This window comes from Taurulus bubalis, assembly GCF_910589615.1.
Source record: "Taurulus bubalis genome assembly, chromosome: 14".
In the NCBI taxonomy this organism is placed as follows: Eukaryota; Metazoa; Chordata; class Actinopteri; order Perciformes; family Cottidae; genus Taurulus; species Taurulus bubalis.
The window spans coordinates 16339686-16366158 of record NC_136602.1 but is presented as its reverse complement, the minus strand read 5'-3'; the positions used below and the strand labels follow the sequence as shown (position 1 = coordinate 16366158).

The 26473-nt window shown below is 41.6% G+C and overlaps 1 protein-coding gene across 1 annotated transcript in view; it reads right to left on the bottom strand.

Annotated features, from left to right (window-relative positions):
* itga9 (integrin, alpha 9) overlaps positions 1 to 25286 on the bottom strand; it is a gene marked incomplete at both ends in the record, with an annotated part of 42180 nt that extends 16894 nt beyond the window's left edge. Inside the window, 15 exons of the mRNA XM_079229285.1 lie at positions 11182 to 11342; positions 12851 to 13005; positions 13100 to 13145; positions 13466 to 13556; positions 14068 to 14162; positions 15963 to 16068; positions 16525 to 16662; positions 17113 to 17175; positions 17270 to 17355; positions 17438 to 17567; positions 19977 to 20044; positions 21177 to 21300; positions 23436 to 23542; positions 24686 to 24813; positions 25096 to 25286. Of these exons, the coding sequence (XP_079085411.1) occupies positions 11182 to 11342; positions 12851 to 13005; positions 13100 to 13145; positions 13466 to 13556; positions 14068 to 14162; positions 15963 to 16068; positions 16525 to 16662; positions 17113 to 17175; positions 17270 to 17355; positions 17438 to 17567; positions 19977 to 20044; positions 21177 to 21300; positions 23436 to 23542; positions 24686 to 24813; positions 25096 to 25286 (1689 nt within the window). The remainder of the gene's footprint in view (positions 1 to 11181; positions 11343 to 12850; positions 13006 to 13099; positions 13146 to 13465; positions 13557 to 14067; positions 14163 to 15962; positions 16069 to 16524; positions 16663 to 17112; positions 17176 to 17269; positions 17356 to 17437; positions 17568 to 19976; positions 20045 to 21176; positions 21301 to 23435; positions 23543 to 24685; positions 24814 to 25095) is intronic.
* Between the last annotated feature and the right edge of the window lie 1187 nt (positions 25287 to 26473).

Sequence of the window (26473 nt, the reverse complement as noted above, 5' to 3'; positions counted from 1 at the left end):
TCTGACTTAATTGAACATAAAGATGTCACCCTGAACACTGGTTAAGGTGTGATCCAGCTATACTCTAGTGTTGCAAGCTCTGACATCTCACATGCTAATCTGATCAACTAGATGGCAACGCACCAAGCTGCCCCTGCATGCTCACAGAGCAGCTCCGCCATGGAGGGATGACGTCAGGCTGCAAAAGGCTCTGATCTTCAGTTTAAATGCTGCATGCTTGGCTGAAACGCTCAAGAGTGCCTCTCTCAGCGCAAACCACTGCCTCAAAAGCGTATAGCTTAGGCCCGGTCGTGGGAAGTCTTTATTAACTTGTGAGTGAAACACGCACACAGCACTCCTTTTTAGGACAATGGATGTTTGGATGATTTGCAGGTTGAGGCCATTTCATTTAAGGGGCGGAACGCCAGGGAATCTTGGTTTAAATGGAAAAAAGCTTTTTAGTTAAGTGATGAATGGATTCAGTCTGTCAAAGGTTGGGGTTATGTGTGTCCTGAGACACACGGGGACAACTTGAAATTGAAAGTATTTACAGTGATGTCTGCAGCATATGGCGGACATGCACTTAGGCAGCTTATCTCAGCTTGCCCTTGAAAAAAGTGGAGAAGTGAGACAATTGCTGAAATTTTTAGTGTGTTATCTCTCTGCCAGATTGCCTACAGGTCAAACTACAGCAGCTGCTCAGCTCAGAATAGGTTAGCAGATGTTGAGAAGCCGAGAATGACAAACTGCGTAGGAGTAGGAAGGAGTGTCGTTCAGTTTGTTTTAGTTAAACCATTTTAGAGGGTATGAACAGCTTCATTCTGTATGAGGAAAAAGATCCTCGTGCTCCTAAATGTTTCTGGTAACGTGGCTAATGACAGAAAGATCAGAGCGTGTGCCTGCTTTGACATCATAACTTCTTAAAAATACACAACTGCAATCTCTATTCATAAACCAGAACATATTCCACATCTGTTCATAAATCCCATGACTCCTACTCATATTCAACAAAATGATTTGGATCTTGATTGATCTGCTATGAACTTCACTCATATCACAACAACCGTTCGTATACATGCTGATAAAATCCCCAAAGCTCCTCAGACGTGATATTTGTTTTTCCAAAGATTTGAATAACTTCGTTCAAGGATGTTGTCAAGGACTTCTCAGTGAGAATGAGTGCAGCTGCCTCTAAACCTGGTGATTTATTTTGACTGTTATGCTCTTTATGTGCTTTTCCTGTTGTTGTTTTCTTTAAGTGTGTCTCGATTGTTCAGTTCCTGCGCCCACCACCGTGCCCTCATGGCCTTGACATTTCAAATGATGTGTTTGTCTGCCTCTTGTCATTTTTGTGGTTATTTCTTTGTCAATTTACATGCATTTTTTCAGTTTTTGGTCTTATTTTAGTATTATGTGCTTTCTTTTGGATATTTTGGGTGCAGCGGAAGTAGCTGTAAACCCAAAACTGACACATTATCACCTAGTAAAGGTTATATTGTATTAGCAAATAATTGCCTATTTACACATTAGGCATACATTAACATTAATGTGGAGTGGTGTTTCTGGCCATCTGGTGAATGTAAATCCACTATTAACTCTCATAAGCTCTATTTTTGTCTCTGGAGAGAAATATGTGGCTGCTTACCTGCTAAATGCTCCGGTCTGCTGTTTGGTGATGGGCATCTGGCAGACAGTCAGTTTATCAGCGTTTTCACTGAAAACAGCTGCCTACTGCTGCTGCTGAAAACGACACTGATGTGACCAGTGAGAGTGAACCAAAACATTAAAGTTGTGGGTTGTAAACATTTAGCAAACAGCATTTAAAAAGCAACATTATCATGTAGCCCGTTTCTGAGGAATGTTAGCTCCAATATTCACACTCTTCTAACTCTGTTTTGGGTTTCTACCGACGCATGAGGGAACTGCGTGGCTCTTTAGCTGCTAAATGCTCAATTTTCTTCACCAGCTCGTCTCAAACTGTGTCCGTCTGTCGTTTGGTGCAGAGCAGGTAGCGCACAGTGGTATATCAGGGCTTTTTAGCTGAACTGCTTTGATCCTTTTTTAATAAAACAATACCGTGCGTTGTTCAGCAAGATGTCTTATCTGAGACAATAACATGAATCAGTCAAGCTAACCAGGTTCTGAATTAGCCGTGTGCTGGAGGAAAGTTACAAGTCAACAAAATATGCACTTGGGTTTGAATACCTTCAGCCTGTCCAAAACCAAATTATTCTGAGTAATCTGAAAAGGCCAGACTACCAGTCATACCAATTGCATGCAGTATGCCTTTGAAAACTGTTCCCATTCAACATGAGCCATGTTTACTCCAACCACTGGAAAATAATTCATCCTGTCAGATGCTAGCAGTAGGCAGTGCTTCTCAGTAGTAATCAAACTCTGCAGGTTGTGCATCAAAACAGACTTTTCCCAGAAAACTGATTGACAAGCTTTACAAAAGAGAGACTGACAGTGTTCAGAGTTCATCACACATCGTGTCCAGTACAAACACAAATATGTTTTACTGCTACTCCAGGGATAATGTTGCGTATTAAGCTAACCCCTTCTGACTGATATCATTGGTCACTATGGCCCACGGAGATAGAAACAAATCCATATCCTTTACTTTCACCACCCAAAAACGTTACAGGGGAAAAGGAAATAACTGGTCAACTGTAAATTTTCAAAAACAGATCACTGAATCTGGAGTACATTTTTGGGCTGCTCTTTTAGCAAAAACATAAATCAGCCAAATACTAATCTTCAGTAAGAAGACTGAGTGCTGCATGATACAGAGGTGTGTAATGTCTCCCATGAGCAAACACGTATTTCCCCCTGGCTTAAAACAGAGGAGCCCCATCACTTAACTGACAGGAAACATACACCATCTGTACTGTCATGCATGAGGCTGCATCGCCACTAAACACCAATAAATACCATGTTGCTCTTAACGCAGCATGCAAGCAAGAACGTCCATTTGCAAAAGTACACACAACAGTACTCTCCAAAATCCTTGTGTCACACAAAAGCTGTTCCCATGAAACACACAAACAAAAACATGAAGCTCTTTGCTTCATACTTTCAGTAAAATGGCTCACCGCAAAAAAGATCCCAAGGGTGCAGTTAAGGAGATATACATCTCTTACACCTTGGAGAATCCAAGAGTATTGAATTTATTGCTTTTTAAAACAACGTTCACGTAAACACAAATTACAGGAAACTTTTATGGGCTTGCATGCATCATGAAGAAGGCATTCAACAGTTGACCCTTGGACAGTTAAAACCACAGCTGGGATTTATAAAGGAGGAGAGAAAGGTGCCTCACATCCTCGTTGGAAATTGGCAGATGGAAGAGGTTTATAGCTCAAACAAACCAAATTCATCAGCGTGTTATTTTTTTTTATCACATTCCATCAACAACAACTTGATTTAACACCAATGCTAACTATAGCTGAATTTGTTTCATATCTGGATATGAGCCAGCCACCTATAAACACACAGATGTGTTCCCTCATAGAACAGTTGCTCCTCACTCAACTCCCACATTGTGCTGCTCTCAACACATTATTTGTTTCTGTGCTATTTTCAGTGTCTTACTACGTCTCATTTGAGAGCATTGTGAGGCCTTTCACTCTTGAAATGACCCCGAAGCCGAGCTCTGGAAGTCCAGCAGCAACAGGGGCAGAACTGATTGGAAATTAGTCAAACAGGTTCTGCATTATAACCTCTTCATTCCCCAAATTCTCGACCCGTCATGTCTAGCTACCTTTAACCCCTCGCTGATCTCTATTGTAACCTGACTGACGGGCTTGGAGTCACCACAGGGACAAATGCACGGCTCTTCTAAGAAGCAAAACAAACTTAGTGCTGAGGGGAACGGAGAAGAATCCAGATGAGATCCTTTTAAGGAAGCAGATTTGGGTCTTGAGATCTGGGCATCAAATAGAAACAATGTGGCGTTAGTCACCACTTAAGTTGGTATTATGTTTTAGGCAATTATAGGAATAATACTTATACTATTAAGAAGAATAAAAAAAAAAGATGAATAAGAAGGAGAAGAAGAAGAAGAAGAAGAAGAAGAAGAAGAAGAAGAAGAAGAAGAAGAAGAAGAAGAAGAAGAAGAAGAAGAAGAAGAAGAAGAAGACTAATGCTTCAACTGAGATAATAGCTGTGTCCAAATCACTTCCATCTTCACATACATTTAATCGCACAGGGCAAATAAAATGCTCCAGCTAGCAAGTAAGGAGTGTGTTATTGGATTGTAATCATCTAACTAAAAGCACAAGAGTTTCTGAAATGTTATTGCTGTTTAGAAACAACAACAAGCATCTGAAGACTTCCTCTCTTTGAGAGATTAACTCCCCTCAACTTCCTGATCAACGTTATCTGTGCATAAACAGGAAGTTCGTTATCGGCACTCTGATACAATTAATTGGAGAAGAACATTTTTCCAAAAGAACATTTTCGATTTTTGCCTCATGTCATGACAGTTTAAACAATGCAGCACCGTAATTGCCTGCGTTTACGGAAAATTGCTTTTCAACCCGCTAATAGATGAGATACCAGCAAGGAGGAGCATCTCAAAATGTGCCGTTTTTAAAATGGAGTACAAAAGGTTTGTGTGTCCGTTTCATCCTGGAGATAGAGGAGGTCTCCAGATGCTTCCTGCAGCCAATTGCGTCACTGTGCACAAAATCTGGGTCACTTTTACTTCACTGTTATGGTTGGAGACATTGTTTTCAGACAAAGCCCTGATAAAACTGCAGCGTGGTGACACTAATTTGTCGACTCCACCTGAGGAAGGCAGGTTACAGTTTCCCCTGGACATAAACAATGAACTTGTGTTATGTATTTGTTCCGCTTCCTTTGTGGCAGATCTTGTCTGTTTACACAGGAAGCAGAATTGTATTTGGAATATATCAGGAATATACACTAATATTAACAAATGGGTCAAGTAGTGGGAAATGATAACGGGCTCGCCGCCGGGGCTGCTAAGGAAGCGCTGTGACGATGCCAAGTGATGAAGTAATCAGGGCCTGTCGTCCAATCCTGGTGGTGAAGCACAGGCCCCATCACACTTATCACGTTTTGACCCAACACGCACCCGCTGAGCACCCGCTCGCACATACATGTTCCTCTGCAGCGGAAGTGGGAACCACAGCACGAGAAAGTCTTTCATTGTGGTCGGACATGGCCACCCATTACGCTGTTGTGCGGTAGCCTCGGGTGGCAGTGCCGCGGCCAAAAGGCTGCGGAAACATTTTACCCAGCATGCTTAGCTGCCAAGAGCGACAAATCATAAAATCTGCCCAACCTTTAGTCAGTCTTCATATGAGTAACACCGATATATTAACTATGAGCATGTCTAATGAGCAGCCATAGCAAAACTAAATACCTCACTTACATCTCTAATGCACATGAATGAGAGGAACTTGTTCAATTTGACTTGTTTTACTGGAGCAAAAGCCTGTTGGCTGTGCACTCCCAAAACAAGCCTGGAGAAGAACTGTTTAATGTTCACTCTGACACGACCATGTAGGGAAATCCTGACCAAAATATTACCCTGAACTAAAATGAACCTGGATAGCTCTTATTTAGTATCCAGTACAAAGTATTAACACTAATACTTGCAGACAAAGCATTCAGCTCAACCTATTCATATGACAGTGCCTGTGTCATTTTCCACTCGATTTATTATCGCAGTGCACTGCTCGTATATTTCACCCTTTTTCTTTTTCACTATCGTCTTTATAAATAGACTTGCTGCCATGTGTAATAGAAGACAGCTGGATATGATTACCGTCCTGCTATATACTTTCATTGTATCAGCTCTCTTGGCCAGAGGTAAATGAAACCGGGGGAACGGCATCAAGGGAATTCCACGTTTCTGTTGAACTGTAAAGAGGCAAACAAAGCAGGCAGTGTGGCAGCGGCTCCGCTCTGGGTTTCCACGTGCCAGACGGTGTTTAGGGACTTTGTCTTACTGGAGATTCTTTAGGATGCAGCGACAGGAACTCCTGCTTTGCGTTACTCTCCAGGGTGTCCTGTTTGTCTATGCAGAGCAGACTTAGGTCAAATAGTAAGCGTAAATTCTTTTTCATATTTGCTTTGACGTCTTTGGAGGGAACGGATTAGTGGATTTCACTGCATAATGTCGTTCAAATACTGTCAGGAAAGTGGCCAATCACAGAAAAGTGTAGTAAACTGTCCGTCAGTTACTTTTGTGGAACAAAAATTCAAGTCTTGAAAACGACACTTCCTGTCCAGCACTATATCCAAGAATGTAAAGAAACTAGAAACTTCACTTACATATTATATTGTCACTTAAATATTATATTGTCACTATTTTTTTTTCTTCATATTTCTCCAAAAGTCGACATGTTTAAATCTCTTTTTTTGACAGACCAACAGTAATTTTTGGCATTTTCATTTAAAAAACTACTTGATCCAAATTGTTGCAGATTAACCACATCAATAAATTGATAAATTCTTTTAGTTTAACTATTTTAACTTTATCGTTTGCTAGAGCCGAATTTCCCAAGTCAGTCATTTGTGGATACAGGCCGCTTGTTATAGTGTATTACTACATACAAGTAGAGCTAACAATGCATAACAGAATACAGATCAGAACACAATCATTGACATATTATTTAGCTTGTAAAGCTGCAGTGTATGTTTGTTGTCATCTTGGCTTTGTTTTCTAACAAACGATGGATCTGTCCATCAAATGTAACCAAATGAGAGATGAATGAGGTGCTGCATGATGCTAACAAGCAGACACACAGGCAGGTTAAAACATCATCCTTTCAATTGCATTTGCAAAGGTAAGAATTTTGACAAGCTGGCTCATTCTGTAACTTCATAGACCATCATCCATCAGCTCATCTACCCAGGCTGATAATCTCCTGCATTGTATGGTTCAAATCCAACATGTATCTTGTTTTTCCATTCAGTCATAAGAGACTTGTGAGGGCCTCAGTGCATTGAGCTTTGACAGATAAATGTTCATCCTGCAGTTGCCCCACTGACAGCAGCAGCCAACAGAATAAAGTTTGGTGGTCCTTTAAATACTCCGGTGGTGCCGAGCAAATGTAATGGGGAAATGAGATATACGGCACATGCTTGGTGGGATGTAGGCCAGAGGAAAGAGGAGGGGAAAGTGAGCAGGATACTTTACAAGCTAAATTAAACAGACAACTGTTACAGGCTGGGCTTTAAATGCCTTTTTTAGCTCCTCCTTGGAGACTGCGATGCTTCCACAGAGCTACACAACACCATTCATGACCACAAATGGAAGCGGCTCTTGGCATGATTTCAAGGCTCACGTGCGCTGCGCTGTGATGGACTGCTGGACTTAAAACATGTGCATGACGATAGGTAAAGTGCCAAAGACGTAAACGTGCCGCGAGATGTATATATCGCAGGACATCTAACAAAGAAACAGTTAGATGAATTTGAAGACAAGCAATAAACCAAAGCCAAGTGAGCAATAACAGCCAGCCTCCAACCAAATAGTACTTGACACGATGAATACTGAATGCTTTATAGTTCATCATAAGACGTATGTTGACATTGCGTCCGTAGCATTTTAAATCAGAAGACAATGATGTCCTTCAGCCAACATATACATAGATAAACAAAGTATAAAACATGATCTGAATTATTTTGTTTGTTTTGTCCAGCCATGGTTCTATGGATGGCTATATATATATATATATATATATATATATATATATATATATATATATATATATATATATATATATATATTTATTTATATATTTTAACACATTTTGGATGACATTTATGGTTCCCAGATGATGTATCCTAATTCGTTTTTGGGGTTCAGAGGAAAACGTCTGCAACTATTGGATGCACTGCCATGATATATGGAGTCGCAATTCATGTCTCCATCAGGATGAGTAGAACCGACTTTGGTGATCCTTTAACCTTTTAATAGTTTAGTTTATGACAAAATACCTGAACAAAACTAATGTCACTCCCATTTGCCTCAGCTGTACGTTGTGTTTAGTGCGAGGCTATAGACTCTGAAGAGTAAAATGTCTTCCCTGGTGACTCTTTAAGTTGTGACTCTTTAAGGTGCCACTACTATATAGAGTGCTCCATTTCATACCCAACCTACATAAGATTATTAGTACACAGTAATGTATGTCATTATATGCATATAAAAAAATATATGAAAAGGCAAAAACAAGTTATCGGTTTTAAATTTATATTTGAACTGCTCCAATTTTCTGTCATTTAATTACTGAGGGCTCAAGTGAAGCTATTTCATCGACTTAAGACACTACTATACTCCAGAAGGGAAACATGCCAACTGTTCAAAATTACTAAATGCAGAACATTAAACTGATGAATTCCCGCTTAAAGTCGAAGGCTCTCTTGTTAAAATCATTCATCATTCATCAGTCATCACTGCGAGGAACTGTTTTTCCCTCCTCAATGTGAGGTACAAGTGAAGGAAAAGCCTGCATGGAGTTTATTTAGCTAAAAATAATCAAACAAAGACCATCTGGAGGGCTGGTATGCTGTGATGCCAATGAAAACATGTTCAAAATGATCAACTACAAAAAAAATTGCGTAATTTTAGGAGGAATTACTCTTGAAAAAAAAAGAGTTAAGAGACTGAATTATTAACTTCTGTACTCTGTGCTCTCTGAACAACTCTAACTATGCCCTTGTGTCCTCAACACGGCATGAAAGAACGAGTGGTTGGTCAAGAGTTTGTACTTTATTTCACATGGTGAAAATTGAGCGTGTCTGTTTCAGTCCTGATGCCGCATCAGAACAAATCCTTTAACAGTTCATTATAAATGTCAGCTGTTACCTGAGGTCCATTTAAAGTGTTGATATAACGCATAAAGTCAACAAATGGGGTCTACAGGTAGTGAGCGTATTTACAAATGCGAGAGTGGCTCAGAATAGCTCATGGCCCGCTTCCACCAGCCCTCATGCATCGGGGCTTGAGCAACCGGCTCTGACGTGAGGGTTTTCCATCAGCAGCGCCAGCATGCAGCTCCTGTTGACTCAACAGCAGCCCAGCACCCTGCTGTGTTTTAGCTGAGGAAAGGGTGGGACGGGGGTGCATGATCCCTCCCACCCAACCCTTGAGGATGTAGTCGAGCAACCAGCTGGTTGCCATTAGCATACCTCTTCTGGGGAATGGGAGGACTGGCTCATGTGCACAGACACATGAGGAAGATAAATGATGCGATTGGGCAAGCAGACTTTACTCATCTAAGAGCGGAGCCAGATCATCTCTGATTATGGTGATTCTTTAGCTCTTCTCTGCAGTAAAAACACATACTTTATCAAGATGAGGACTCATGGCAGACCGTTATCTTGCAAGGTCGCAATTGTTGCCCCTTTTCATACATATCTAAGGGTTTTCAGCCTGTAAACAGTTTGGCGAAGTGATAATTTGAGCGCCACGCCTTTACCGTCCTGTGTGGCTTTTCAGCTGATGGTAACTCTAGGAATCTCACCTCTTCTTTTAGCTGCTGAGCAGGTGGAGTTTGTGGCCACAAAACTAGAAAAAATGACAATCCACACAGCTAGAGCAGCAACCATGCTGCACTTCACACCTCAGTCAAGCCAATCCAAATACTGCTACAGACGAAAGGTGTAATGTTATATGTGTCATCTGGAAACTGAAATATGTGTTAAAGGAATAGTTAGACAATTCTTATATCCTTTAATAAACTGGAGCCAAGAGATAGTAAATTTAGCTTCGCATAAACGCTGGGTAAAAAAAAACAATCCCACTATCAGCACCTTTAAAGGCCACTCATAAACATATTATATATTTGAATAAGCTGGAGCCAAGAGATAGTAAACCTAGCTAAGCATAGACGCTGGAAACAATGGGAACAACTAGCCCGGATATGAATGAAGGTAAAAAAATAATAATCCTACTATCAGCACCTTTAAAGGATACTCATATTATATCTTGTTTGCTTCAATCGTACAACAATCGAAATGTAAAAGTTAAATACTGAAGCAACTGTGTCTATAAAAATTACTATACTTTTGACAACACCAAAGTGTTATTTCATCCCGCAACATTAGGACCTATAGCTGCAAAGTACCGTTCGCCCCTCATGTAATATCTGGCCTGGTAGATGGCACTTAAAGTATGTCTATCTCACAGCCAGAGAGATGCTAAAGATATGTGGCAGCTACGAGCTTCGACTGAGTGATAATTTACTCGGCCACCCACACACCCAAAGAAGTGTTGAAATGTCCGATTTACTTGGGGAAGCAACACCCTACTTACCCTACTCTTAATGCTCTGTGTGTTGAAACTTAGATGGAGAGAAGTGAAAATGAAAGTTGAAACGTTAGATTATTCTATCCGGTGTTCACCGAAGAGCCTAAACAAACACGTGGCAGACGTCACTGAATGAACCGTGATAACTGTGATGTGCATGTTGGGATGAATAATGTGAGTGTATTGCTGCATCTGCTCTGTGTGATTGACTCTCATTACAGTCTGAAGGAAGAGAGGCAGGCGTGGTAATGACAGCCCCCCTCAGTCGGCAGCTCAGCCTCCCACGGTGAAAGCGCTCGGGGAGCACTGTTAAGAATGCCAGGGAAATGTACAGGCCTGAAGTGGGCCTCTGCATTAGAGGAGGGGAAACATGGATGGTGCCCTCAGGACGAGGACCCTCTCTGAGGCTACGCGGGTAAATCCCAGAGGAACACAATACAGGGACTATGTGATGACAAAGGAGACTTTGTTTCCTGTTTCTGTCAGTTTTGAGCAGCATGGTTTCCCGAACCGTTAAGAGCCTGCCTGTTACCTTTAACCTAACCCAGCAGGGTGACACAAAGAGCTTGCCAGACGATGCCTGCTGATCCGCAGCCGCTGATCTTACACCACGACGAGATAATGTGATGGACCTTACAGAATCTTGACTTCTTAATTCCCCTCTTGTTTGGATCTGTCTAAACACTTTAACTGGAAACATGCATACGTTAATGCTCTGACCAAAAGCCACAAAACCAGATAAGAAAGAAAAACACACCACATAAGCAAATATCTCATAACACACATCAACATTGCAGGGTGAGCGTGCCCAAGGTTATGTGAAAGCAGTGGAGAGTTCAGCTGAGGACATGAGCCGCACATGGACAACCCAACACAAACACAGCCAGCGCTAAGACCCGACAATCCAACCGTACCTTAACGTAGGCAGTGTAGCGCTGGCACTCCTCCCTGTTGATGTCCAGGCTGATCTGCTGGCTTATCTGGCTGATCTGAGAACCGCTTTGAGTGAAGTAGACCCGGGAAGGCTGGCTCTTCTGTCGCTTATCCACATCAGCTGTCAAGTTATACAGCAACTCTGCAAAGAGATGGCAGCACTGTGACACACAACATCAACTGACAGCAAAAGATGAGTTTGAGAAACTTCAAGTATGCAGGGTTTGGTTTTCTGCTAATTGCCATCAAAACATGGAAGGGTTGGGGGGGGAATGACCACTTATTGCCTTAACAGAAAGAAGATGGGAACATGTTTGACATTTCTCAGTCAAATCATCTGATATTACTTTAAGTTAACAAGAACCCTTCGTGCCATGGTGTGCAATGAAAACAGAGCTAATTTTAGTAGATTTGCCTCAAGGTTTAAAAACTGAATGAAAAGCAATGGTTGGACCAATGAAGAATTTCAATTTCATCTTGAGACTAGACAGCAAAGACATTAACCAATGTATTCATGTTAGCTAAAACTGTATTTATACATTAAAAACAGATAGCAAATATTAGCAACCAAAACAGGTTATTTTCCCGGCTGGTGGGGCAGAACCAGCATTACTGTGAAAGAAAATATTCAATACCAACATTCCTGCTGGTTCCAGCCCTTGTCTTAGTGACATTGAGACACACAACAACACGTTTTTGAATTGAGTAATATTAACCCTGATGCAAACATTTCCGAGAAGACCATATTTGGGCCTCTGGTCATTTAAAATTCCGTTCCTCTGAATGAATCAGCCTCAGTCTGGAGTAAGTGCTTTAAGAGGGTGTCACTCTGGTAAAACAGTGAGAAGGGTGGCCAATACACCCTCGTCTACCGTTTCCTCCATCCAACAGAGGAAAGCCATGAGCTCACTCCAGAGGAGGCAAAGGAAGGTTTCATTAAGGGAGTCACCAAACACATCGTGCTACACTTTCCATGGCGTTTGCCAGACGGCTGAACAGAGAGGCCTTATTGCTGCGAGCCAGGACGCAGTTATTATTTAACGACAGGGCTCCTGCTCCCCTGGGGGTTTGTGAATGACCACACCCAAACACTGGAACAGGGCTGCACCTCAGCACTCGACCGGCACCGCACCCAAGAGCCCGTTAGCAAAGGATGATGGGTAAAGCATGGGTCAAACTGACAGGCCAAAGGCCAACCACACCGACTGTCTCCAAGCATGGGGAGAATTACTCAGCATGATCATGTTTACACATTTTCCCAATTTAAATGACCACAATAAGTTCAAGGAGTATGAATTTATTTTCCTCACAACACTAAAATAATACTCTATATGATCAACACTAGTGAGTGACACATGACTACTGATATTTACAGCTTTTGAGATTCATTTTCAAAATGAACTAATAAGAAAATGTTCAAATATATTGAACTATTCTTTTAAGCTACAAAAACTAAACTATGATCCAAGTATTCGGAATTCTGCAACTCTGTGGTACTCTGTTTTTCTAGCTATTATCTACTTAGCTTACTATTTAGCTTACTATTCGGTAATGTAGAAATATGTTTTCGTTCCAGCAGGTAGTTCAGTGTCCCTTTGAGTGTGAACTGACAACTTTTTTGAGGTTTCTCTTGTCAGGATTGGTCCTCACCTATCTGTCCTGGCAGCTGTCTTCCCCTGAAGCGCATGCAGACGGTTACGTTGAAGCAGTTCAGGTTCTGGTGGCCCTCGTGGCACTGCGGCACAGAGATGTTGATGGAGACGGGCAGGAAGATGGAGATATCCACCGTGATGACAGGCCGAGTTCTACAACCACATGGACAGACGCAAGAACACAGTGTGGGAAATGCTGGACATTAAGACCACTCAGAAGTAGAAAGAAATAGATCCGGTTACTTACCTCAGCAGGACCACACTATCCGACATGAAAGCTCCAATAGTGACATCTGCAACACAAACATAAACATGGTTGATTTGGAAAGCCATAAAGAGGATATAATGATGTTAATGCAACATCTGCTGACTTGTCACACCTGCAAATCCCAAACAATGCACAGAGGTCTTTAACTGTCATGCTGGCTAAGTCTGAATGTCAGCGGTGGAACGCAGTAAACAAGATGCCTCTATCATGAGTCTGTGCACTGCTTTGCATAATCAGCATGAACATCAAAAACCAGGGGGAAAAAAATAAATATTTCATCATGTCATCCTTTCCTACTTGATGTTTTCATCTTCCTGATGTGGTTAAGCCTTTTTCTATTCTTACCTGCGTATCCATTGCCATCCATGTCCACATTGCCGGAGATTGACTGGCCAAACATCTGCAGACCAGGGTTTACACTGTGCCCAGACAGTTTCTGTAACAGATGATACCAGCTTTCAAGTCATGTGTTACATGTGAGCCAACATTTTTGCTGTGTTTTTTCAGCTGATTGCCAGACTGCAACTAGTCCTGTTTACACAAGTTTTTGCAAACAAGATACATTGTGTCAATTAGTGAGCTCTGGAGATGCTGTCAGGTGGATGGATTTAGCTTTGGCCAGAAGCTAGCTGTATCCCTCAGGCTTTATGCTAAGCTAAGCAAGTCACCTCCAGGTTCTCGCTCCATACTTCTAAACATCTCAGTGGTGATGATGTGGCGGCTAAGCAGGTGATTTTTAAAATTGAAATACTTTGTAGTCACTAATAAAAAAAGGAGCCCATGAAGAGAGGCCTGCTTCTCATTCAGAGCTACGTGGGGTTTCCCGAGGCAACATCACCACCTGCGACTTTACCACACATCAGCTATTTTGACAGCTCGAAAAATGAATCCTTTGCTTAGTTCTATAAAAAAAAAAATCGTTGTGCGACACTAGGAGGAGTTCTTACCATCGAGTATTTGCTGATGATTCCTTTGGCGTCCCCATGGTAGATATAAACGGCTCCTCCATAGTCATCCTCTTTTGGGGCTCCTATGGCTACATCTTGAGAAACAAATAGAGGACAAAAGTGTTTCTGTGAAAATAAATGAATGAGCATGTATATGACTGTGTGTGTTTGTGAGCTTCATTAACCCTGGGAAACAAGCTGTTCCAGTAAGATTCTTAATAGACAATTATGTGTTGTTAGTGGCCATAAAGACTTATGTGACCTCTGAGAGAGTGGAAACAAGCCTATAAAGTGCTGGCAAGAGCACTGAAACAATGTCTCCTTATCCCATTTGCACAGAAACTCCATATATAAACTTTATTTGTATAAACCAAAACACCTCCAGGCCATATGCACCATACCAAAGCATGAAATGCTAAATGAATGGCACTCACACAAAGATTAACTCATTATGTTAGAGATAGAATTACATTTAAGTGTTTTTTCATATTTTTTGGTATATTCTGATTTCTACAGGAGTTCTTTCAAATTAAATAGTAGCAGTTTGGTTGTAAATAATAGATTGTCAGTCGGTGAGCAAGTCTGGTTCTTTCGTCACTCCAACACCGAAGAGTTACAGGATGAGTTATGCTTCCCAGCTGCCATCTTTCTCTACACACACAAATACACACTTTGTGCCAGGCTGCAAGCCTCGAGGCGTATCTTGCACGGAGATGAATCCAAGCAGCAGCTCCGGCCTCGAGTGTGAGATGACCGCCAAGTCGAGCCCTCAAAGCCAAGCCAATGCGAGTGCCAGGAAAACAGACAGTGTAAATGTATGTCTGTGTTTGGATAATTTGGTTTGCATCTGGATGACATACGATGCACACAAGGGTGAAAGAGGGCTATATTTTCTAAAGAGCCCCCTCACCGCAGGGTAATGAAAACAAAATGTCTGTGAAAATGACGGGTTTTGTTGCACCTCCTGAGACTTTCAAACAGCCAACGATTGCTTGTGAGCTGATGTGGGGAACATTAACTGTGTGACTTCATTACTTACTAGATGACAGAGGAAATAGTTTTCTTTCATGACTAAAGCAAAATGTCACACAAATAGCAATGAATGCATTTGAAAAGTGTGTGCCATTGCGTGGATTTTAGATCATTGACCTTGTGGACCATAACAAGACCCCCACCTGGGTTCTGACCGCTCACCAGTGGCTCCAGCGTTGCTAATGGTTTACATGCCCAGAGATAGTTAAATGTTACAGGACAATACCAGGCATTTTGAATTTCAAGAGACCTCCTTTTTGGTGCATTTAAGGACTCTCTGGCATCTGAGACACAAGAGGAAATTAATAAAATCTTTGTTTTGCTTTGCGTTGCAGAAGCTGAGTCATAAGAATCATTTTGAAAAGACTATTCTCTTAATGTATCAGAGGACACAAAAAACAATTGCACTTCAACAATAACAATATAACAAATGGATATTGTGTCAAGAAGGTTTAACTGTAAGTTGCTGAAAGTTTCACATCATAGTAAACTAAACTAAAACAGTGGCTGCCATTAAAATTAAGAAATTGTGGCATAGTTGTAAAAATGGTCAAGACTGCTGTACAACACGAGTGATTTATGTTTAATGGACAAAAACATGTTCAACATCCAGAATCATGTTGGTGGTTCCCAACCTTTTTTGGCTTGTGACCCCTTAACGGATACTAGTGCCTAATTGTGACCTCTTGTCAGAGGCTTCAGATGCCTTTCAGTTAAACTTCTCAGGTTGTGTTATTGAATTACTACTTACAGCTCAGAGGTAAAAATAGCAAGTAAGTGGACACTAGTTTATAAAAACATCTTTATGAATTCCTGCATGCCGTTTCTAAATGTTACTACTACTAAGTTATTACTGTACTGACCTTGATATCCATCATCATCTATGTCTCCAATTGCGGAAATGCATTCTCCAAAGTGTGCATTGAACGCATTGTCACCACTCAAAACACCTTCTTCCTCCATCACTCCCTGAAAACAGAAGCAGGCAAGATAACGATTTATATGGTGAGCTGGCAGAAGAAAAAAGAAAAGTCCTTCAGTCTACTGCTGCAGTGAAATTACTAGAGCTCTCCAATAAAATTATTTGGCCACGACTGCAGTTAGTTGGCTTTTATCCCAAACAATTTAACAACCAAACATTCAACTTCCTCTCAATAACTCATGAATACAAAATGTACAAACAGAAGTTCTTGTCTTGGTCGGTTAAAATTATTTCACAGCCGAGTCCCCACAATGCTGCACAGTTTTTTCTAATTTCATGATAACAAACATGGTCAGGAAGAAACCAAACATGAGCAAATCTAAAAATGTACACCACAGACAATAACACCAGGATAGAAATATCAGAGAGAGCGGACACACCGGAGTAAAATAAATCATCGAGTTACGGTCTCATGTTCCTACTGAACCCCGGATCCCACTCACATTGCCCTTGCTGAGGTACACAGACACCTGGCCCTCATCCCGGAGCTGGCTGTGCATGGGTGCCCCCACCAGCAGGTCCGACAAGCCATCCTGGTTCAGATCAACTGCACACAATGAGGAGCCAAAGTAAGAGCCCATCTGGAACCAAGCCGAGCCACAGAGCAATGGGTCAGATCACAGACATTTCTTCTTCAGTTCATACTATTGACATACGATTCACGCTCTGACTGGATTCACCTCCCCTTTCATATCTTTATTACGTCTTAAAGCCATCCGACTTCTTTTTATTTACTCTGAATGGAAGGCATTAGCTACCTCCTTGGCTTTGCTTTCTGGCAAGCGTGTTCCTTCTTTAAATCGCTGTTGCTGTCTAAACACTTCAGGCAGACATAAACAGTCTGCAACAAAGCAATCAGAGTAGCTGGTTGCAAAGCATCACGAGAATCAAAACGATTCCTGAGGCAGAGTACGTTGAATCAAAATATGGTTGAATGGTAAAACAATAGCCTCAATGCATTAAATGTAATTTAATGATTAAAAACAGGGCTGCCAGAGACAACTGGAAGAATACCACATCTGAGCTCATACCATTCTCCCCGAGGCTTGAAAGCTCTTCACCAAAGACACACCGTCAATTTTGAAAATGTAAACCTGTGCAGGAGAAAGGCAAATTAGTGTAGCAAGCAACACAAGATGACTTCAATTCAACAGCTGGAAATGAGACAGAAGAAGAAGAAGTCCCTACTTTTCCACTGCCGCTGTGCTGAGGCGCCCCTGCAGCGATGTCTATTACATTAGGAGAGGAGAAGTGTCCAGCAGTCACAGCATAGCCTGGAAACAATCCTCAGTTACAGCACATGTTTACTTATATTTTGAACTTTCAACACAATCATCCTCATTAACAACTTCTTACCAAGGTAGCTGTATCTGTGAGAGTCAACGTCTTCTTTGTTCGGGCTGTAGAAAGAGTCAGAAGTCATGTTGTACACCTTGATCGTCCCCGTCCAGTAGTATGACCCCGGAGCTCCCATCACCACCAGCTCCTGGAAATGAAAATCACATTCATTCGTTCACATGACGGGATTTACCCTTGTATGCACATCTATTGCCTGCTGAAGAAAAAAGGAGGAAGTGCTGCTGGGTGAACGTCTGGTTAACCAGTGGCCACAGACTGGTTTGTGTTATCTGCTCTCAACCACACAACCAGATGCATGCCAGCTGAAAGGGCCTCCTTTGATGTGATGAGGAATTCAGAGTCCAGGCAAAATTGACAGCTGTAAAATGAGTTGTTCACAGGTTTTTTGTTGTGACGCTCCACAGATAATAAAGGGTCCAGAGCACGGCAATTAAGACTCTGGCTCTGTTTCAGCTGCCCTAAAAGTGTGTAGCCATTGCTCACGGAGTCCTGATGTCCAAACCTGACAGTGTGTCGTCCATCTCAGAGGATGTGTGTAGTCGCCAAACTTAACGACATGGTAAGGACCTCACTCAGCGGTTAATATCTCCTGTGCTGTGCTCTCAAACATCTGGGCACCACGGTTCAGACAAGGATAAGGTTAACAGTTGGAAGTCTTTTCTTTAAATTCCTGACATTCTCTAAAGTTGGGTTTTTCAAATGCTTTAACAGATCAACACTGACGTCCTCAGTCTGTGAACAAAGTGGGTTTGCTGATCTTTATTTTTGTTTTTTAAACAATAGCTTCTTCTTTTAGGTCACAAGGTTTCACTCCAGTGTTATTTAAAGCTTTCACATGATGCTGACTAAATAAAAGGTAATACGCACACACAAATATTAAAAAAATTAAAATAAGACTTTGCTTATAAGCTCTTCACCTGCACAGCACTTTCAAGCTTATATATTGTGGTTTTTTTTATCTGGGTTTACTCAAGAATTAAACAAATTCCTAAAACATGATGTCATACACTGCTTTAAATGTTCATAACAGCCGTGAACAACATTTTCAAAGGCTCTTGAAACACACAAGTCAAAGAAAAAATGTTCAGGCAGATCATGTGAAATGATCCCATTTCAGTATCCGTGACAGGAAAACCATTTTGGTCTATTAAATGTCAGAAAATAGCAAACACTGTTTCACACAGCTCAAGGGCGCGTGTTCAAATGTCTTGTTTTTTCAGTCCAAAATCCTGAAGATATTCAGTTTGCAATGATATATATATATATATATATATATATATATATATATATATATATATATATATATATATATATATACATCGAGAAAGGCAGCAAGTCCTCACATTAACAAACCACAGAATGTTTGATCAAGTCTCAACGATTAATAAATGTTTCAAACAATCATTTTCTGTTGACTGGCTGATTGAAAAGTTGTTTGCGGCTCTGGCAGAGTTGCTTGAGATGTGCACCGATCTAACTAGAAAGCTGAAACAATGTTACTTAGCAAAGGTAAAAAGAAAAATGACATAACATTCTGATTTCTCACCAAGAAGAATGGTTTCACCCTGAGGGCACAGCTGTGCTTCGAAGACACATTTTTAAGTCCCTTACGGTCCACTGTACTTAACTGTATGTGCCAAATTGAGCGTTACTGTAATTCGAGACTTGAAAGGGTCCTTTGCAGAACATGCAGCTCACAGACAACATCAGGAAATACTTATACTGCTAGCGCAGAGAAAACAAAAGTGTCTAAACTGGTCAAATTATAATTACAATGTATTCCTCATTTGCAAATGTTTTTCTGTCAATATTTAATTTTGCTCAAATGCATTTACATGTTAAATATATTTGTCCTTTGTCTCACCACTTCTGCTCACTGCAGCAGCTTCAGCTTTCCAGACGGCTTGCAGATAAAAAGGCATTTTGTAAGATAACAAAATGTATTGTTCAACCCAGGACAATGTCACATGTTGATACAAAACTCTCATGCATCTGTGCAATTGAGTAAAGGAAACTTATTATTTTCTTAAATCTTTTATCTTGTGGAACCACACCAGGTCATGAGGTTGCTGTATCTTCCTATGGAAACATAAGCTAAGAGTTATCAGCAGAGTACCGGCTGCTTTGATACAAATACTCATTTATATCTGACTGAATAATTTTCCACATCATTTGACATCTAAAACAACTTCCCTCTTAGTCATCTATATAATTCATCTGCTAACCATCTACTAGAGGGTCAAAGTTAACGAAGCGTGATAAAAAATAATCCTTAGAAATTTGTGGGAATGTTAACGGAAATCCTACAATTAAGTGAGAAAATGAGAGACAGTGTAAGAGAAATAATAGTTTCTATCAGCACGTAATATTAAAATGCAATCGTTATTGCATTTGAAGCCGTGCTCAGTTTACCAAACAGTGAACTGACTGATGAAGTGCCATGATTGCGCAGATGGCAGAGTTCAGAAGACCACCGGCGACGAACAGAAAGAGAGTATTACATCGATGAAGAAGATGAAGAAGAACCGTTACTGACCTCCGTAAAAACTCCCGCTATCCCGGCTTGGCACGAGCCGTGCTCTTCCCCATACTTCTGCTTATAGTCTGTAAGAAAAAACAAACCACAAATTATTTCACTGTGTGCTTGAGCCAGCATTTACTGGAGTTTTCCCTGCATTCCATATGGAGCTAGTCAAAGTCCCAGTCCTATCCGCGAGGAGTCTGGGGCCAGAACACAGACTGGGAGAAGGGGTGCAACAAGAAGACGGGGGACACACCGCTCTCGGGTTACAAAAATATTGAGCTTGGATCTGTGCAAAATGCACTATCAATACGGCCCCATGCACAGGGTGCCTGCTTCTCCACTACTGACGGCAACGAGAGACACAGAAGGAAGTGAAATCCTGACCCGAGAGCACCATTAAGGTGTAAAACAGGCTTTGATAAATAGCTGTGAGTCACATTTTAAAACATATGAAGAAAACATTTGCATGAGTCAGCTTATACAGTACTTTAATTTTTAAATGGAACTTGATTTTTAGTGTAGTAGACGGTGCGTGAAGAAAATAACCTGTGGCACAAATGGAGTGGATTTATTACAGTCATAACAAAATGTGATTTCTCTATCTTGCAATTAAATCTTTCCTTAAAAGCACCTGGTTTCTAGGAAAGCCTAAATATGTGCTCCGTTGGCTTAGTTACACCTTTCAGAAAATGTTTTTCTTTTGCAAAAAGGTGCTCAGGGAATAGAAACTCTCCATCTCCACCGGCAAATGCTCATATATTCGGATTTGTTAAGCCCTCAATAGTAGAAGCTGGCTCTTGCCAAAGTACTCGTGTTGGACGGAGGAAGACGGATCACACTTCAAGGCTCTGCTGCTACTAGACGTCCCGGCCAGAACACCAATCAGAGGTCAGAGGCAGATGGTGCTGATGTGCTGGCTACAGAGATCACATGCTCATAAATTGTAACCACAGAAATGGATAAACAGACCAATTTATTCATTTTTTTGTTATCCAGGTTTTTTTTAATCTATGTGAGACAGAAGATGACACTTTAAATGTCCACACTGAGCCCATAACCTTCCATCTGCTTAATTTCAAGGAATTATGAGGCAAAGGAAGGTTGTGAGCCACTGGACTAAGCCTACATCCAGGAGCGCATTTGATTCTTTCCTGTCTGTGTCTGCCTAATGTGAGAGGCAGATATGGGTTCAAATGTGCGCCTGCACTGTACCTTCATAACAAGGGATGAGCGGCTTCGTCCTGCCCTGGAGAGTGGGAGGAATGATGGAGCAGTATCCATGTGGAAGGATATGCTCTGTGTCGTAGTAGACGTTTTTCCAGCGGTGAGCACAGGCCTGAGAGAGAGAGAGAGAGAGAGAGAGAGAGCAAACTCAGACACATGTTCATGCCGTAAACACAAACACTTTCAGACTTCGACCACTGTGATTATTGAAAGCCCGTCCTCGCTGGGCCGGAGTCAGTGTGTCTCTGCGGCTGTCAAATGATCGTCAATAAGAGGGGGCAGTAAAGCCCATCCACTGACCGTAACGTCTGTGGTGGGACTCTCTCATCTGCAGCGTGAGAGTTTCCTCAGCATCATTTCACATGCAGCAAGGAAATCTTCGACTCAACATTTGTCTTTTAAAAGTTTTAATTTCAAAAAGAACTCCTCCGGGCCTTAACGGGGAGCCGGAGAAGCCAAAAGTTCAGACATCGGATCAAAAGACATAGAACAAACTCCCACTTTATTATGCTGTTGCTGAATCACAGGGGTTTCATTTCTACGACTGACAGTGAGTAATTCTCAAAACAATATTTTGACGCCGTGTTTTTCAAAATAAAACATTCCACAGATCGATAAGCAAACAGAATAATATAGACTCAATTTCAAACTCTGGCACAAATCAGGCCACATGAACGTGTAAATGTGGTAATAATTTAGTATCCTGGGGGGATGGCGGTGGAGCTCCTGTGGCTCTGGGGACAGATCTGGACGCCTCTGTGCAGACAAAGTTCACTTCATTTCCCCTCGCGGTGTTTAACCCCCCAACTGCCCCTCGCACACGCACACGCACACGCACACGCACAGCCAATCTAAATGACTACAAGAGCTGGGCAGATTGTGTGCGCACGGTGCTGCGTTGAGAAACACTTGTGTTTCAAAGGACGGCGGCTTGGATAACAGTAGTAGCAATACCAGCATGAGTAAAACATATTTTACAAATTAAAATAACAAAAAAGATAAATCAGCTGATATAAACACAGCAAAAAGGAGCTCTTGCAGCAACTGTTATGTTGAAGGAGCGAAGAAGGCTTTCATGGTTGAAGTCTGTGCTGTTGTCATGGTCTTGTTCAGTCGAAGGGCTCGCTGGTCACAAACAAGGCCTTCACTGAAAGCACAGATGAAATCACCACTGTACACATCTGCCAAGCAGCCATTTCCCTCCTGTTGCACAGAAACCTGAGTCCATTCAGATGAGATTTTTTTCAAAGCAACACAGCAACACGTGGCAGAAAGTCACCACCTTTCTTTTATCATATTCCCGTCTGGCCGGCCAAAGAGTGTGCAGCTACACGCATCTTATTATTCTATGCTCGAGTTCCAACGCCTGACAAGTCCAAGAACTCTTCAAGTTGTGGGTCATGGTTCAAAAATCATGCCAATACATTCTACTGAGGTATAAAAGAAAATGGACCAAACACAAACATATTGAAAGTAATAAGAGGTTTAAAAGGCCAAACAGTTATCTGGACGTCTGTATGGGGAGGAATTATCGTGATTTGTTTGGCTCCTATAGGCGGAGGACAATCAACGACAGGTATTCAAACACACACCTGTCTTGAGTGTTCCAAGAGCTGACGGCCCACCAGTCGCATTCAAACCGACCAGGAAGGCCGCTGGTTCCCTCGCTACGCAGCGCAGGGCACTGGGGGAGAGCGTTTAATGAAAGGCCGCCCTTGGACGGGACCACCGCAGAGAGCTGAAGCCTAAACAAACTCTGCCAGCTGCCCTATGATCTCTGTGCAAATACCCAGCCAAGCACCCCTGGGATTAGCACCACTAGTTAGTCTTCTGGTTTCTCTAAATCCCTCTCTACATCTTCATAAACAACATTCCACTTTTGACAAACCCGGTTCCACTGACTCTTCCAGCTCCTAACACGAGGTAGATGTTTCACAGTATTATGTAACCACTCAGCACTTTCCAAATCTGTCTGACTTCAGCTGTTGCTCCAGCTTTGAATATTGCAAAGGAAATCTAAGTTCATTTTTTTGACTTATGCAAGTCAAAGCTCGTGAGTGTGTAACACAGAATGGAAGGAACGGCCCTTTTATTTAAGGAGGGTTGTAATGTCGAGACCAGCTGTGGTTCAACAGCGTGGTTTACGGTAAGACATTATAGGGGCAATGATGTCGGTCTAATATGCTCTGTTTTTACGAGTGTACATGGTTCGCATTATACAATTTGGCGTTGCGTCCCTGAACTCACCAAAATGTTGCCGTTGGCTTTGTCTTGGCGGGCCAGGCTGACCCCCATCCACTCATCGTCCCGGTCCCCCTGGCACGTCTTCCCACACGACTCTCTCGGCTTGTTTCCTGAAAGACAATGAGAGCAGTTTGAGTCATCAGGACGGAGGATGTCTTCAAAGAGACATTTGCAGCTCTTTGAGTTCTGTTTCAGTCTTCATATCTGCTTCATGTGTGTGGGATGTTGACTCAGTGTAAGTCAAATTTACTCAAAGAAAAAAATTGATTATGATATTTAGTCGAGCCCAAAGACACTGGATTTTTCTTAGGTTGATATCAATATTGATATTTGACACACAGTATAAACACATATTTTTGAATAATAGGATCCCTTTAGGGTTGCATGAATTATTTGGTTAATAAGATGAAAATGCTCATCACAATTTATTCAAGGCTGAGGAAATCATGACATTTCAAAAGTGCGCTTATAAATAAATAAAAAACAATAACTGACTATAAGGTGCATACTGCTTTGTACTAATATTTACATGAATGTGCATAGTTAGAAGAACAAAATAAAGTAATTCCCACTTCTAAATTCCAGGGCCAACATTTTAACAGTCCAACTTGATCTTAAATAATAGATTACTATTTCCCTTCCTCAAGTGTATTCTCCTTCTTCCAGCAGACAACGGATTCAGCACAATGGCATGTAGCTGTGTAGCATGTAGTGTGTCAGTGTGTGTTCCCAGAGGCCTGCCATGTGCTGCGATAATGTAGTTTTTTTTTTGGTGACACACTGACTGAGCACAGAGTTAATATTAAAGCTACGCCTGCACACCGGCTTTCTTGACCACAAGAACAGAGCCGTGGCTGAGGGGGGGTGGGGGGGAGCTGCACTTTTTGGCTCACATGCTTGGAAAATATTAGCAGAAGCATAAATCATATTGATCAAAAATATTTATAGACCTATGCACACAGGACCCTCTTGTCTTTTGGATGTCTCCATAAAGCAAGTTCAGAACTAAAAGAACAAATGTGGCACTGTTAAGAGTATAAGGCTGCATTATTCTGATAAAACAAAACAGATGCGTGGGGGAGTTCAAGCAAAGGGAGGAAAAAGCTGCAGGAAAGCTCAACTTGCGTGTGGACTGAACTACCAAGTGAACTTTTTCATCGTTTGAGGGTTCATGAGTTGCCCTGAGGCTGCAGTAGAGTAGTGTGTTGTTTGTCAATGCTCTCATATGTATGCTGCAGGCAGCGGGGACTGACCTCTTCCCAGATCCATCTCTGTGCAGCGGCGGTCTGGGTTGCTGTGAACTCGACACTTATATACAGCTCCAGGAGAGTGCACAGAGCTACTGTAGGTAGAGTTTGCCTTTGGAGCCCCTACTATTACCCTGCAGAAATGAGGAGAGGATAGAGGAAAGACAAACATCTTGCAGTGTCTTTAACATGTATCACTAAAACCTGGAAATAAAAGAACAAATATTCTGCAAGCACAAAAAGTTACAGTAACATAAATGGCGTTTCATTAAGAATATTAGGCATTATTGTTTTGTATGCATTGCATGTGGATGCAGCCTGAGCTCTGGAGACCCTCAGACATTTGTTTCAAAAGTACAAATTCCTTGCATCATTGACAGAAAATTACAGCATTTCCAGTAAAACATGGGACTCACCAGCGAGTGTTGTCATGATAATGCTCCAGCACAGAGTAGCCAAAAAAACTAGAATTTGGTCCGCGAAACACCAAAGGATGTTCTAAGTCTATATTGTAAGAATAGACTACTGAAATAGAGAGATAAGCATAAAAAACATGTCGTACTCCTGTTTTGTGTCTCCAAAGAGTAGCCATCTCTTTGCGCATCATGCGTAATAACGCGGTTAAAGCGTCCAAAAAGAAGAAGGGGAAAAAAAACAATTAGGAGAAATTGTCAGCTCTTCAGTGCTCAAACTGTTACAAAACTATTTTTCACTTGTATTTTCCTGGTCTAAAGAGCGCGAAAGCTGTGCTGGCATGAGGAAAGCTTGGGCAGGAAAGTTAACGGTCCGGTAAATGACGGTGCGTCAGCTTCTCTCCATTCTGTGTCAATCTGAGAAAGTTGTTGCTCGCAGGCTCCCTGTCGTGGAGATAAATGCGGTCACTTGTGTCAAGTTAACGAGGGGTAGCCGGGACGCGACCGGATGTACGAAGTTTTAGTCAAAATAAAAGCATCGCTGCCGGTCGAACCGCTCATACGAGACTTGGAAGACAGCGAGAGTTTTAATGTGACGGGTTGAAACCGGAACGCGGGTTTTCACTCCGGTTTTCACGCGGTCACGGAGAGGCGCGGATGGTTTTGATGCGCAAAGCATCACATTTCAGCCCGTGGGCTTCGAGGCTCCACTCAGCTAAACGGAGCGATGAGGGCGCACTGCTGCCATCTAACGTTTTCCAGTCACAATGAACAGTGAAACTCCCTCATTAGTATATATTTTTTAAAGCTTTCATTAACTGAGAAGTTTATTGATTGTATTGATTGGCACAAAAAGCCCCACGGACATTGCAATTCCTTTAAAAGTCAGCATAATTATAAAAATATATGAGTAAACGGTGTTGATATAAGGAATTCAATAAGAGCTTTTGTTGCAACATTTTACAAAATAAAACCCCACTGAATAAAACCCCCACAGACAAATCAGTATTGTAGATATTACTGTTTTCTACCGTTAGTTATTTATATTACTTGTTTGGATGTCTCTTGTGTGCACTTCACACTGTTTGGTGCTGTAATCCTGAAATTGCCCCACTGCGGGACTAATAAATAAATATCTAATCTAATCTAATCATTTACTATATGACCAGTTGTGACCAGTCAAACAAATACTGATTCAATTTGAATACCTTTTACAGACCTCACGAAATAAACTATCAAGATTTACAATAAAAATATTAAATGTGTCTGATTATTGTGTAGCGGAAATCTTTATTTTCTACTCGTCTTATTTCTTTATCTTCTGGCAAGCCCCTCAATTTATCGTTGCAGTCTTGTGGAGGTCCCGAGCCCTAAAGAACCA